At 64.3% G+C, this 14,466-nt stretch overlaps 3 protein-coding genes across 3 annotated transcripts in view; all 3 read left to right on the top strand.

Moving 5' to 3' along the window:
- Positions 1-873: 873 nt before the first annotated feature.
- LOC135415109 (uncharacterized) lies at positions 874-6,262 on the top strand. The gene is made up of 3 exons (XM_064656667.1): positions 874-1,049; positions 1,176-2,696; positions 5,963-6,262. Exons 1-3 carry the CDS (start codon positions 978-980, stop codon positions 6,260-6,262), a joined length of 1,893 nt encoding a protein of 630 aa, XP_064512737.1. The 5' UTR covers positions 874-977.
- Positions 6,223-11,757, top strand: LOC135415108 (uncharacterized). Its single transcript, XM_064656666.1, has 3 exons — positions 6,223-6,543; positions 6,670-8,190; positions 11,458-11,757. Exons 1-3 carry the CDS (start codon positions 6,472-6,474, stop codon positions 11,755-11,757), a joined length of 1,893 nt encoding a protein of 630 aa, XP_064512736.1. The 5' UTR covers positions 6,223-6,471.
- The window catches only part of LOC135415107 (uncharacterized), a 5,535-nt gene continuing 2,786 nt past the window's right edge, over positions 11,718-14,466 (top strand). Inside the window, exons 1-2 of the mRNA XM_064656665.1 lie at positions 11,718-12,038; positions 12,165-13,685. Coding sequence (XP_064512735.1) covers positions 11,967-12,038; positions 12,165-13,685 — 1,593 coding nt within the window. The 5' untranslated portion in view covers positions 11,718-11,966. The remainder of the gene's footprint in view (positions 12,039-12,164; positions 13,686-14,466) is intronic.

Raw genomic sequence — 14,466 nt, 5'->3', positions numbered from 1 at the left:
GCAGCAGTGGAGGCAGTGCTGCCAGTGGCCCCGAGCCCCCAGGATGGGGCCTGATGGCAGTGGCTCTGGGACATCTGCAGCCTCCTAGAGCTGTGCCAAGGGCAAGAAATCTGAGAGCAAGCGGTGTCCCACGGGGAAGAAAGAAGGAGAAAAAGCTGTCTCAGGAAAGCAGGAAAGCCAGCCAAGGGCACGCTGTCTGGGTTGGGCCCTTGTAGCCGGCCGTGTTGCTGAAGCCCCGCACTGGTTGCCAGGAGGGGCCCAGTTCCCCCAGCAGTGTGGGCAGAGACGCTGAGCTGCACAGCACGTGTCCTGCCCCCGCAAGTCCCCAGGACCCCCCGTTGTCCCAAAGTGGGTTCTTTCCCGCTGAGTGCAAGAGGCCGATCCACACACACGCGGTCGAGGGGTTTGCTTTATTGCCAGTTGTGCACAGAAGGGCGTGCTGGTTGGCAATCCCGAAACCTTCGCAAGGCAATTCGAGCCACAAGTGACTTGTCTCTCCGAGCCTGGGACATCCCGCGGCCACGGCTGGCTGCCCAGGGCGGTGGCAGCGCCAGCTGCGGGATGCAGACAGGGCTGAAGTGCGGGGAGGCCGCGGGCAGCGGGGCCGTGCGGGAGCTGTTGGCTGGGGCCGGCTGGAGCGTCTGTGAGGGGAAAGCGGGGGAGCCTTGTGCCGGGCACAGGCGGTTGCAAGTAGTTGCAGCCAGCCGCAGCCAGTTGTGCGCCCCCTGCGCTGCCGTCCTCGGGGCGCCGGGAAACGGCCCATTGTGACAGCGGCGGCGCGTTGCCGGGCCCTTTGTGATGCGGGGCCTCCTTGGGCCCGCGGGCCATTGTGACAGCGCGGGGCCCCGCCCTGCCTGGGAGGCTATTTAGGAGGGCAGAGCCCTGCAGTACCCTCTTTCTCCCAGGAGAGCATCTGTCTCACGAGGCAGCATCTCTCTCGGGGACCTCAGCGGCAGAGGAAGTAGCCGACGCGGAAGATGTGGACGACGAAGAAGTTCACCGACTTGCAGCCACGCAAGTGGCTGTCGAGCTGGCAGAGGAAGCACAAGGTGAAGGATGGGGGAGCAGAGAGCTGCCTTGGGGCCAGGGCTGGGCTTGTGGGCACGGAGGGGCCTGCCGTGCCATGGCAACCGCCTGCCTCTCACAGCGCCTTCTCCTCCTCCTCCTCGCCGCAGGTGGACAACTGGCAGACGCAGGCAGCAGCGCAGGAAGAGGAGAAGAGCGCCTCTTCTGCTGCTGCCGCAGCTGAGCAGGTGAGAGCAGCAGGGGCAGAGAGCCAGGCAGCTGCCCCACGCAGCCCCAGAGGCCGCGGCCGCGCTGTGCTGGGCACCCTGCAGCGCGTGGCACGCGCCGCCCGCAGCAGGCTGGCGGTTGGGATGCGGCGACGTGGCCAGAAGCCGGAGCCACAGAGGGAGGTGGAACAAGGTAGGGAGGCAGCCAGAGCAGGAACATCCGCAGCAGCAGGGTCAGAGAGGCAGGACTCTGCCCTGCAAAGCCCCTGCTGTCCCCCCAGCCCCTTCCCAAGCCATCTGGAAGCCCTCCGTGGGCAGTGGGCCGGGGCAGCAGCGGGGGCAGTGCTGCCAGTGGCAGAGAGGGAGGACCAGGCCTGCTCCGAGGACGAGAGCCTCTGGGACATCTCCAGCCTCTTCGAGCTGTCAACGGGGGATGAAAGCCCAGAGGAAAGCTGGAGCAGTGGGCAAGAATGTAGCTCAGGGTCCCTCCCGTGCCAGGCATGGGCAGAGCCCGGGAGCTCTCAAGCAGGCACAACCCCAGTCCACGGCCCAGGGCTCAGTCTCACAAGCCCTTCCACCAGGGCAAAGACCCCCACCCCGGACGGCTTTCCAGACCGCTGCGCCCTCAGCCCCTTGCCAAGTGACCTGGAAGCTCTCAGTGGGCAGTGGGCAGGGACAGCAGCCGAGGCCGTCCTGCCAGTGGCAGCGAGCGAGGATGGGGCGTGCTGCGAGGAGCTCTCAGACATCTGCAGCCTCCTAGAGCTGCCCCAAGAAGAACGCAGCGGAGACCAAAGGTGGAGGAGGAGAGAAAAGAGGCTCCCCGTGCCCATGCCACGGGAGGCATGGTCAGAGCCCTGGGGCCTTCAAGTGCCCACAGCGACAGCCCGTGCCCCAGTTCGCCCGTGCCTCGGCAGCCCTTCCACCAGGCCACAGGCCCCGAGCCCGGACGCCTGCCCCCCCAGCCCCTCGCCAAGCCAGCTGTCAGCTCCCAGTGGGCAGTGGGCAGGGCTCCCGCACGTCTCCAGGGAGTCCCGAGGGCAAGAAAACGCAGACCCACCGCTGTCCCCGGAAGAAGACAGCCACGGCGAGGAGCTGTCAGAGAACAAAGGGCAAGGCGTCCAAATATACACCATCTGGGTCAAGCCCTCCCTCATTCCGGTGCTGCTGGAGCCTCAGCCTGCTGGCCCGGAAGGGCCCAAATGTCCCTGCGTCATCTGCGCAGAGGCGGCCCAAGAGGCAGTCGGGGACCCGCGCGGCACATCTCCTGCCCCGGCGGGTCCCAGGCACAGCCGGCCAACGGCTGCTGCCCCGCAGCGCCCCACAGGCTGCTGCCCCGCCGTGCTGGACACGCTGCAGCGCACGGCACGTGCCACCCTGAGCAGGATCACAGCTGTGATCCGGCGACGGGGCCGGCGGCCGGGGGAACAGCAGCACCCGGCTCAAGGCATGGATGCAGCCATGCTGGCAACAGCCCCAGCAGCAGGGGCAGAGAGCCAGGCAGCTGCCCTGCGCGGCCCCTGCCGCCCCCCCAGCCTCTCGCCGGGCCAGCTGGAAGCTGGCAGGGGGCAGCGGGCAGGGGCAGCAGCAGAGACGGTCCTGCCCCTGCCACAGAGCCAGGAGGGGGCCTGCTCTGAGGATGAGAGTCTCTGCGACATCTCCAGCCTCTTAGAGCGCTGCCAAGGGCAAGAAAACACAGCCCGAAGCTGGAGTACTGGCGGAGCAAGTAGCTCTGGCTCCCTCCCGTCTGAGGAGTGGGCAGAGCCCTGGGACTCTTCCTCAGCCACCTCCACCTCCACCTCCACGGACTGAGCTGCTGGGGGCAGGCTGGCACGTGGCCTTACCACCTGCAGCTGCACTTGAAGGAAGAGGCCTTTTTCCAACGAGACAAAGCCCAAAGAAGAACTTGGGGCAACTGCAGACCCTCAGGGGGGCCACTTGCTGGGAGGACGACTTGCTGGCGTGGGACGGACAGTCTTTGGAGCGCTGGCAAGTCAAGCCCTCACCTACAGCTCTCTCAGCACAGCGGCCCTCTCTCTTCAGGGAGGCACTCTGGGCTCTGGGCAGGGCGTTCCGCTGGCCCTGCCTGGCGGGATGGGATGGCGGCTCCCAAGCTGTGGTGGTGACCAGACTGACATCCACCTGATGGCCGGTCACCAGTGGTGTCGCCCAGGGCTCAGTGGTGGGGCCAGTCCTGCTGGTCTCTTGGCTCGGATTGCCCTTTGCCCAGTCCTCCAGGACTTCACCTGACTGCCACCATTGCTCCAAAACCATGGGCAGTGGACTAGCCCCTTTGTCTGCCAGCTCCCTCAGGACCTGGGGATGAACCTCAGCGGGTGCCTTGTGCACATTCAGGTTCCTTACACGCTCTCCAACCTGATCCTCTGCTGCAGGGGACTTGGGCTCTTCTTCTGCCAGTCCCTGCCTTTGCCTTTCTCCACTCGGGCGGCGTGGCTGGAGCGCTTGCTGTCCAAGGCTGAAGCACAGAAGGCATCGAGAGCCTCAGCCTTCTCTTTGTGCCGGACAGCCACGTCTGCCAGTTCCTTCTGGAGAGGGCCCACCTTATCCCTAGTCCGTCTTTAGCAAGATAGCTGTAGAGGCCCTTCCTGTTCTCCTGAAGAGCTCCGGCCAGACTCCAGTCGAGCCGGGCCTTGGCTTTCCCACCCTTGTCCCCAGCTTCCCTCCCCTTGTCCCCATCCTCCCAGGCCACCTGTCCTTGTTTCCGTTCCCCGAAATAGGAAGAAGTCCCCTTAAGTTTTTTAGGTTAAAGTAGGGGTAGGGAAGAATTAGTCGAGTTAAGTTGCGTAGGATAAAGTAGGGCTAGGTGTTAGCAGTGCTCTCCACTGGAATTTCAAAGGACAAGCTAAAGGCCGCCTCATGCTTTCTAGTCCCGTTTCATGACCAAAATGACAAAGGGTGCTTTAGCATGGGCGCTGACCTAGGAGAGCCTAGTATTTAAGATAGACTTGTGGAAGTTTAAAATAAAGATTGGTTTGGAAAGAAAAGGCTCAGGAAGGTTGTGTTTTGAAAGCGAATAATATTTGGGGGTTGGGCTAGGACTTGTTCCTTAGGCAGCTGAGCTGTGTCCCTTGGTGCGGGTGTGTGCAATAGAGCTGTCCTGGAGGCTGAAGGCAGCCCAGGGACGTCTGTAAGCAGAGCTGGGGAACAGCCAGCGAGTGGGTCTTCCTTTCTTGGAAGTAGAAGTTAGTTTTTCAGGATCTCCCGAAGTTCGTGTGTTGCTGCCCTCCCTTTTAGAAGGAGGAGTTCTTGGAAGAGGTGTCTTGCGGGGCTGGGCCGCTGCTAAAGGACAACAGAATATCTAGATGCCTTTCTTGAAATAAAACTAGTGGTTTGATCCACAAGCAGCGCTGGTGGTTCTTTTGGTCAGGCTGTAGTCCTTGATTTGGGGGCAAGAAAGCCTCCTGAAGACCCAAGGCTTTTAGTTGCTGGGGCCGGCGTGCGTTGGGTGGGGCGAAGGAGAAGGGCGCTGCCTGGGGTGGGAGGGATGCGTGGAGGAGAGGGGGAAGTCCTGCTGCGGGCTGGGGCAGAGTGGCCACACGGGGCTGGGCCTGTGAGTGGGGGGATCCCGGCCGGCGGTGCCAGAGGGGACTGAGCAAGTCAAGTGTGTCCGTGTGGGGAATGGAGAGGTGGAATGGCAGGAGGGTGAAAGGATGCCCTGCCCCAATGCAGCCCCTTGGAGCCTCCTTGGGAGGCTCTTGGAGCTGCTGCCTGGAGCAGCTGAAGTCCGAAGCAGCCCGGGAGCACCGCCCCACAGCACAGCCCCCGCAGCCCCTAAGCCAGTCTGAGAATGGCTGGCACCCTGGAAGCGCTGCCTGAGGGGCGGCAGTGGCCACAGGAGGCCAGAGCAAAGAAAAGCAGCACCAGGCGGCCCTTTGGTGCTGGTGGCTCTGGCCTCTGGGGATTGGTGTTAGGTGGATCTCCCCGGATCTAGGAGTGCTAGCTAGGATGTTCTACCCTCTGGTTACTTTGTTTCCATCTGCATGCTGCTAGAGCTGTCCCAAAGGGGAAGAAAACCCACAGCCAAGCTGGAGCACTGGGCAGGAGGGGAGCTGAGTTTCCTTCCAGCGCCAGGCATGGGCAGAGCCCTGGCACCTTCAACGGTGCAGCCCCACAGTCAATGGCCCAGCTCTCCCATCAGAAGGCCTCCCCTGTGGGCAAAGGTTCTGACTCCGCCCAACTTTTCCTGCTGGACCTCCAGGCCGTCGCCAAGGCCATTGGAAGCTCGCAGTGGGCAGCGGGCAGGGGCAGCAGTGGAGGCAGTGCTGCCAGTGGCCCCGAGCCCCCAGGATGGGGCCTGATGGCAGTGGCTCTGGGACATCTGCAGCCTCCTAGAGCTGTGCCAAGGGCAAGAAATCTGAGAGCAAGCGGTGTCCCACGGGGAAGAAAGAAGGAGAAAAAGCTGTCTCAGGAAAGCAGGAAAGCCAGCCAAGGGCACGCTGTCTGGGTTGGGCCCTTGTAGCCGGCCGTGTTGCTGAAGCCCCGCACTGGTTGCCAGGAGGGGCCCAGTTCCCCCAGCAGTGTGGGCAGAGACGCTGAGCTGCACAGCACGTGTCCTGCCCCCGCAAGTCCCCAGGACCCCCCGTTGTCCCAAAGTGGGTTCTTTCCCGCTGAGTGCAAGAGGCCGATCCACACACACGCGGTCGAGGGGTTTGCTTTATTGCCAGTTGTGCACAGAAGGGCGTGCTGGTTGGCAATCCCGAAACCTTCGCAAGGCAATTCGAGCCACAAGTGACTTGTCTCTCCGAGCCTGGGACATCCCGCGGCCACGGCTGGCTGCCCAGGGCGGTGGCAGCGCCAGCTGCGGGATGCAGACAGGGCTGAAGTGCGGGGAGGCCGCGGGCAGCGGGGCCGTGCGGGAGCTGTTGGCTGGGGCCGGCTGGAGCGTCTGTGAGGGGAAAGCGGGGGAGCCTTGTGCCGGGCACAGGCGGTTGCAAGTAGTTGCAGCCAGCCGCAGCCAGTTGTGCGCCCCCTGCGCTGCCGTCCTCGGGGCGCCGGGAAACGGCCCATTGTGACAGCGGCGGCGCGTTGCCGGGCCCTTTGTGATGCGGGGCCTCCTTGGGCCCGCGGGCCATTGTGACAGCGCGGGGCCCCGCCCTGCCCGGGAGGCTATTTAGGAGGGCAGAGCCCTGCAGTACCCTCTTTCTCCCAGGAGAGCATCTGTCTCACGAGGCAGCATCTCTCTCGGGGACCTCAGCGGCAGAGGAAGTAGCCGACGCGGAAGATGTGGACGACGAAGAAGTTCACCGACTTGCAGCCACGCAAGTGGCTGTCGAGCTGGCAGAGGAAGCACAAGGTGAAGGATGGGGGAGCAGAGAGCTGCCTTGGGGCCAGGGCTGGGCTTGTGGGCACGGAGGGGCCTGCCGTGCCATGGCAACCGCCTGCCTCTCACAGCGCCTTCTCCTCCTCCTCCTCGCCGCAGGTGGACAACTGGCAGACGCAGGCAGCAGCGCAGGAAGAGGAGAAGAGCGCCTCTTCTGCTGCTGCCGCAGCTGAGCAGGTGAGAGCAGCAGGGGCAGAGAGCCAGGCAGCTGCCCCACGCAGCCCCAGAGGCCGCGGCCGCGCTGTGCTGGGCACCCTGCAGCGCGTGGCACGCGCCGCCCGCAGCAGGCTGGCGGTTGGGATGCGGCGACGTGGCCAGAAGCCGGAGCCACAGAGGGAGGTGGAACAAGGTAGGGAGGCAGCCAGAGCAGGAACATCCGCAGCAGCAGGGTCAGAGAGGCAGGACTCTGCCCTGCAAAGCCCCTGCTGTCCCCCCAGCCCCTTCCCAAGCCATCTGGAAGCCCTCCGTGGGCAGTGGGCCGGGGCAGCAGCGGGGGCAGTGCTGCCAGTGGCAGAGAGGGAGGACCAGGCCTGCTCCGAGGACGAGAGCCTCTGGGACATCTCCAGCCTCTTCGAGCTGTCAACGGGGGATGAAAGCCCAGAGGAAAGCTGGAGCAGTGGGCAAGAATGTAGCTCAGGGTCCCTCCCGTGCCAGGCATGGGCAGAGCCCGGGAGCTCTCAAGCAGGCACAACCCCAGTCCACGGCCCAGGGCTCAGTCTCACAAGCCCTTCCACCAGGGCAAAGACCCCCACCCCGGACGGCTTTCCAGACCGCTGCGCCCTCAGCCCCTTGCCAAGTGACCTGGAAGCTCTCAGTGGGCAGTGGGCAGGGACAGCAGCCGAGGCCGTCCTGCCAGTGGCAGCGAGCGAGGATGGGGCGTGCTGCGAGGAGCTCTCAGACATCTGCAGCCTCCTAGAGCTGCCCCAAGAAGAACGCAGCGGAGACCAAAGGTGGAGGAGGAGAGAAAAGAGGCTCCCCGTGCCCATGCCACGGGAGGCATGGTCAGAGCCCTGGGGCCTTCAAGTGCCCACAGCGACAGCCCGTGCCCCAGTTCGCCCGTGCCTCGGCAGCCCTTCCACCAGGCCACAGGCCCCGAGCCCGGACGCCTGCCCCCCCAGCCCCTCGCCAAGCCAGCTGTCAGCTCCCAGTGGGCAGTGGGCAGGGCTCCCGCACGTCTCCAGGGAGTCCCGAGGGCAAGAAAACGCAGACCCACCGCTGTCCCCGGAAGAAGACAGCCACGGCGAGGAGCTGTCAGAGAACAAAGGGCAAGGCGTCCAAATATACACCATCTGGGTCAAGCCCTCCCTCATTCCGGTGCTGCTGGAGCCTCAGCCTGCTGGCCCGGAAGGGCCCAAATGTCCCTGCGTCATCTGCGCAGAGGCGGCCCAAGAGGCAGTCGGGGACCCGCGCGGCACATCTCCTGCCCCGGCGGGTCCCAGGCACAGCCGGCCAACGGCTGCTGCCCCGCAGCGCCCCACAGGCTGCTGCCCCGCCGTGCTGGACACGCTGCAGCGCACGGCACGTGCCACCCTGAGCAGGATCGCAGCTGTGATCCGGCGACGGGGCCGGTGGCCGGGGGAACAGCAGCACCCGGCTCAAGGCATGGATGCAGCCATGCTGGCAACAGCCCCAGCAGCAGGGGCAGAGAGCCAGGCAGCTGCCCTGCGCGGCCCCTGCCGCCCCCCCAGCCTCTCGCCAGGCCAGCTGGAAGCTGGCAGGGGGCAGCGGGCAGGGGCAGCAGCAGAGACGGTCCTGCCCCTGCCACAGAGCCAGGAGGGGGCCTGCTCTGAGGATGAGAGTCTCTGCGACATCTCCAGCCTCTTAGAGCGCTGCCAAGGGCAAGAAAACACAGCCCGAAGCTGGAGTACTGGCGGAGCAAGTAGCTCTGGCTCCCTCCCGTCTGAGGAGTGGGCAGAGCCCTGGGACTCTTCCTCAGCCACCTCCACCTCCACCTCCACGGACTGAGCTGCTGGGGGCAGGCTGGCACGTGGCCTTACCACCTGCAGCTGCACTTGAAGGAAGAGGCCTTTTTCCAACGAGACAAAGCCCAAAGAAGAACTTGGGGCAACTGCAGACCCTCAGGGGGGCCACTTGCTGGGAGGACGACTTGCTGGCGTGGGACGGACAGTCTTTGGAGCGCTGGCAAGTCAAGCCCTCACCTACAGCTCTCTCAGCACAGCGGCCCTCTCTCTTCAGGGAGGCACTCTGGGCTCTGGGCAGGGCGTTCCGCTGGCCCTGCCTGGCGGGATGGGATGGCGGCTCCCAAGCTGTGGTGGTGACCAGACTGACATCCACCTGATGGCCGGTCACCAGTGGTGTCGCCCAGGGCTCAGTGGTGGGGCCAGTCCTGCTGGTCTCTTGGCTCGGATTGCCCTTTGCCCAGTCCTCCAGGACTTCACCTGACTGCCACCATTGCTCCAAAACCATGGGCAGTGGACTAGCCCCTTTGTCTGCCAGCTCCCTCAGGACCTGGGGATGAACCTCAGCGGGTGCCTTGTGCACATTCAGGTTCCTTACACGCTCTCCAACCTGATCCTCTGCTGCAGGGGACTTGGGCTCTTCTTCTGCCAGTCCCTGCCTTTGCCTTTCTCCACTCGGGCGGCGTGGCTGGAGCGCTTGCTGTCCAAGGCTGAAGCACAGAAGGCATCGAGAGCCTCAGCCTTCTCTTTGTGCCGGACAGCCACGTCTGCCAGTTCCTTCTGGAGAGGGCCCACCTTATCCCTAGTCCGTCTTTAGCAAGATAGCTGTAGAGGCCCTTCCTGTTCTCCTGAAGAGCTCCGGCCAGACTCCAGTCGAGCCGGGCCTTGGCTTTCCCACCCTTGTCCCCAGCTTCCCTCCCCTTGTCCCCATCCTCCCAGGCCACCTGTCCTTGTTTCCGTTCCCCGAAATAGGAAGAAGTCCCCTTAAGTTTTTTAGGTTAAAGTAGGGGTAGGGAAGAATTAGTCGAGTTAAGTTGCGTAGGATAAAGTAGGGCTAGGTGTTAGCAGTGCTCTCCACTGGAATTTCAAAGGACAAGCTAAAGGCCGCCTCATGCTTTCTAGTCCCGTTTCATGACCAAAATGACAAAGGGTGCTTTAGCATGGGCGCTGACCTAGGAGAGCCTAGTATTTAAGATAGACTTGTGGAAGTTTAAAATAAAGATTGGTTTGGAAAGAAAAGGCTCAGGAAGGTTGTGTTTTGAAAGCGAATAATATTTGGGGGTTGGGCTAGGACTTGTTCCTTAGGCAGCTGAGCTGTGTCCCTTGGTGCGGGTGTGTGCAATAGAGCTGTCCTGGAGGCTGAAGGCAGCCCAGGGACGTCTGTAAGCAGAGCTGGGGAACAGCCAGCGAGTGGGTCTTCCTTTCTTGGAAGTAGAAGTTAGTTTTTCAGGATCTCCCGAAGTTCGTGTGTTGCTGCCCTCCCTTTTAGAAGGAGGAGTTCTTGGAAGAGGTGTCTTGCGGGGCTGGGCCGCTGCTAAAGGACAACAGAATATCTAGATGCCTTTCTTGAAATAAAACTAGTGGTTTGATCCACAAGCAGCGCTGGTGGTTCTTTTGGTCAGGCTGTAGTCCTTGATTTGGGGGCAAGAAAGCCTCCTGAAGACCCAAGGCTTTTAGTTGCTGGGGCCGGCGTGCGTTGGGTGGGGCGAAGGAGAAGGGCGCTGCCTGGGGTGGGAGGGATGTGTGGAGGAGAGGGGGAAGTCCTGCTGCGGGCTGGGGCAGAGTGGCCACACGGGGCTGGGCCTGTGAGTGGGGGGATCCCGGCCGGCGGTGCCAGAGGGGACTGAGCAAGTCAAGTGTGTCCGTGTGGGGAATGGAGAGGTGGAATGGCAGGAGGGTGAAAGGATGCCCTGCCCCAATGCAGCCCCTTGGAGCCTCCTTGGGAGGCTCTTGGAGCTGCTGCCTGGAGCAGCTGAAGTCCGAAGCAGCCCGGGAGCACCGCCCCACAGCACAGCCCCCGCAGCCCCTAAGCCAGTCTGAGAATGGCTGGCACCCTGGAAGCGCTGCCTGAGGGGCGGCAGTGGCCACAGGAGGCCAGAGCAAAGAAAAGCAGCACCAGGCGGCCCTTTGGTGCTGGTGGCTCTGACCTCTGGGGATTGGTGTTAGGTGGATCTCCCCCGGATCTAGGAGTGCTAGCTAGGATGTTCTACCCTCTGGTTACTTTGTTTCCATCTGCATGCTGCTAGAGCTGTCCCAAAGGGGAAGAAAACCCACAGCCAAGCTGGAGCACTGGGCAGGAGGGGAGCTGAGTTTCCTTCCAGCGCCAGGCATGGGCAGAGCCCTGGCACCTTCAACGGTGCAGCCCCACAGTCAATGGCCCAGCTCTCCCATCAGAAGGCCTCCCCTGTGGGCAAAGGCTCTGACTCCGCCCAACTTTTCCTGCTGGACCTCCAGGCCGTCGCCAAGGCCATTGGAAGCTCGCAGTGGGCAGCGGGCAGGGGCAGCAGTGGAGGCAGTGCTGCCAGTGGCCCCGAGCCCCCAGGATGGGGCCTGATGGCAGTGGCTCTGGGACATCTGCAGCCTCCTAGAGCTGTGCCAAGGGCAAGAAATCTGAGAGCAAGCGGTGTCCCACGGGGAAGAAAGAAGGAGAAAAAGCTGTCTCAGGAAAGCAGGAAAGCCAGCCAAGGGCACGCTGTCTGGGTTGGGCCCTTGTAGCCGGCCGTGTTGCTGAAGCCCCGCACTGGTTGCCAGGAGGGGCCCAGTTCCCCCAGCAGTGTGGGCAGAGACGCTGAGCTGCACAGCACGTGTCCTGCCCCCGCAAGTCCCCAGGACCCCCCGTTGTCCCAAAGCGGGTTCTTTCCCGCTGAGTGCAAGAGGCCGATCCACACACACGCGGTCGAGGGGTTTGCTTTATTGCCAGTTGTGCACAGAAGGGCGTGCTGGTTGGCAATCCCGAAACCTTCGCAAGGCAATTCGAGCCACAAGTGACTTGTCTCTCCGAGCCTGGGACATCCCGCGGCCACGGCTGGCTGCCCAGGGCGGTGGCAGCGCCAGCTGCGGGATGCAGACAGGGCTGAAGTGCGGGGAGGCCGCGGGCAGCGGGGCCGTGCGGGAGCTGTTGGCTGGGGCCGGCTGGAGCGTCTGTGAGGGGAAAGCGGGGGAGCCTTGTGCCGGGCACAGGCGGTTGCAAGTAGTTGCAGCCAGCCGCAGCCAGTTGTGCGCCCCCTGCGCTGCCGTCCTCGGGGCGCCGGGAAACGGCCCATTGTGACAGCGGCGGCGCGTTGCCGGGCCCTTTGTGATGCGGGGCCTCCTTGGGCCCGCGGGCCATTGTGACAGCGCGGGGCCCCGCCCTGCCCGGGAGGCTATTTAGGAGGGCAGAGCCCTGCAGTACCCTCTTTCTCCCAGGAGAGCATCTGTCTCACGAGGCAGCATCTCTCTCGGGGACCTCAGCGGCAGAGGAAGTAGCCGACGCGGAAGATGTGGACGACGAAGAAGTTCACCGACTTGCAGCCACGCAAGTGGCTGTCGAGCTGGCAGAGGAAGCACAAGGTGAAGGATGGGGGAGCAGAGAGCTGCCTTGGGGCCAGGGCTGGGCTTGTGGGCACGGAGGGGCCTGCCGTGCCATGGCAACCGCCTGCCTCTCACAGCGCCTTCTCCTCCTCCTCCTCGCCGCAGGTGGACAACTGGCAGACGCAGGCAGCAGCGCAGGAAGAGGAGAAGAGCGCCTCTTCTGCTGCTGCCGCAGCTGAGCAGGTGAGAGCAGCAGGGGCAGAGAGCCAGGCAGCTGCCCCACGCAGCCCCAGAGGCCGCGGCCGCGCTGTGCTGGGCACCCTGCAGCGCGTGGCACGCGCCGCCCGCAGCAGGCTGGCGGTTGGGATGCGGCGACGTGGCCAGAAGCCGGAGCCACAGAGGGAGGTGGAACAAGGTAGGGAGGCAGCCAGAGCAGGAACATCCGCAGCAGCAGGGTCAGAGAGGCAGGACTCTGCCCTGCAAAGCCCCTGCTGTCCCCCCAGCCCCTTCCCAAGCCATCTGGAAGCCCTCCGTGGGCAGTGGGCCGGGGCAGCAGCGGGGGCAGTGCTGCCAGTGGCAGAGAGGGAGGACCAGGCCTGCTCCGAGGACGAGAGCCTCTGGGACATCTCCAGCCTCTTCGAGCTGTCAACGGGGGATGAAAGCCCAGAGGAAAGCTGGAGCAGTGGGCAAGAATGTAGCTCAGGGTCCCTCCCGTGCCAGGCATGGGCAGAGCCCGGGAGCTCTCAAGCAGGCACAACCCCAGTCCACGGCCCAGGGCTCAGTCTCACAAGCCCTTCCACCAGGGCAAAGACCCCCACCCCGGACGGCTTTCCAGACCGCTGCGCCCTCAGCCCCTTGCCAAGTGACCTGGAAGCTCTCAGTGGGCAGTGGGCAGGGACAGCAGCCGAGGCCGTCCTGCCAGTGGCAGCGAGCGAGGATGGGGCGTGCTGCGAGGAGCTCTCAGACATCTGCAGCCTCCTAGAGCTGCCCCAAGAAGAACGCAGCGGAGACCAAAGGTGGAGGAGGAGAGAAAAGAGGCTCCCCGTGCCCATGCCACGGGAGGCATGGTCAGAGCCCTGGGGCCTTCAAGTGCCCACAGCGACAGCCCGTGCCCCAGTTCGCCCGTGCCTCGGCAGCCCTTCCACCAGGCCACAGGCCCCGAGCCCGGACGCCTGCCCCCCCAGCCCCTCGCCAAGCCAGCTGTCAGCTCCCAGTGGGCAGTGGGCAGGGCTCCCGCACGTCTCCAGGGAGTCCCGAGGGCAAGAAAACGCAGACCCACCGCTGTCCCCGGAAGAAGACAGCCACGGCGAGGAGCTGTCAGAGAACAAAGGGCAAGGCGTCCAAATATACACCATCTGGGTCAAGCCCTCCCTCATTCCGGTGCTGCTGGAGCCTCAGCCTGCTGGCCCGGAAGGGCCCAAATGTCCCTGCGTCATCTGCGCAGAGGCGGCCCAAGAGGCAGTCGGGGACCCGCGCGGCACATCTCCTGCCCCGGCGGCTCCCAGGCACAGCCGGCCAACGGCTGCTGCCCCGCAGCGCCCCACAGGCTGCTGCCCCGCCGTGCTGGACACGCTGCAGCGCACGGCACGTGCCACCCTGAGCAGGATCGCAGCTGTGATCCGGCGACGGGGCCGGCGGCCGGGGGAACAGCAGCACCCGGCTCAAGGCATGGATGCAGCCATGCTGGCAACAGCCCCAGCAGCAGGGGCAGAGAGCCAGGCAGCTGCCCTGCGCGGCCCCTGCCGCCCCCCCAGCCTCTCGCCGGGCCAGCTGGAAGCTGGCAGGGGGCAGCGGGCAGGGGCAGCAGCAGAGACGGTCCTGCCCCTGCCACAGAGCCAGGAGGGGGCCTGCTCTGAGGATGAGAGTCTCTGGGACATCTCCAGCCTCTTAGAGCGCTGCCAAGGGCAAGAAAACACAGCCCGAAGCTGGAGTACTGGCGGAGCAAGTAGCTCTGGCTCCCTCCCGTCTGAGGAGTGGGCAGAGCCCTGGGACTCTTCCTCAGCCACCTCCACCTCCACCTCCACGGACTGAGCTGCTGGGGGCAGGCTGGCACGTGGCCTTACCACCTGCAGCTGCACTTGAAGGAAGAGGCCTTTTTCCAACGAGACAAAGCCCAAAGAAGAACTTGGGGCAACTGCAGACCCTCAGGGGGGCCACTTGCTGGGAGGACGACTTGCTGGCGTGGGACGGACAGTCTTTGGAGCGCTGGCAAGTCAAGCCCTCACCTACAGCTCTCTCAGCACAGCGGCCCTCTCTCTTCAGGGAGGCACTCTGGGCTCTGGGCAGGGCGTTCCGCTGGCCCTGCCTGGCGGGATGGGATGGCGGCTCCCAAGCTGTGGTGGTGACCAGACTGACATCCACCTGATGGCCGGTCACCAGTGGTGTCGCCCAGGGCTCAGTGGTGGGGCCAGTCCTGCTGGTCTCTTGGCTCGGATTGCCCTTTGCCCAGTCCTCCAGGACTTCACCT

Source organism: Pseudopipra pipra, chromosome 5 (assembly GCF_036250125.1).
Source record: "Pseudopipra pipra isolate bDixPip1 chromosome 5, bDixPip1.hap1, whole genome shotgun sequence".
Taxonomy (NCBI): Eukaryota; Metazoa; Chordata; class Aves; order Passeriformes; family Pipridae; genus Pseudopipra; species Pseudopipra pipra.
This window is presented reverse-complemented; position numbering and strand designations above follow the sequence as displayed.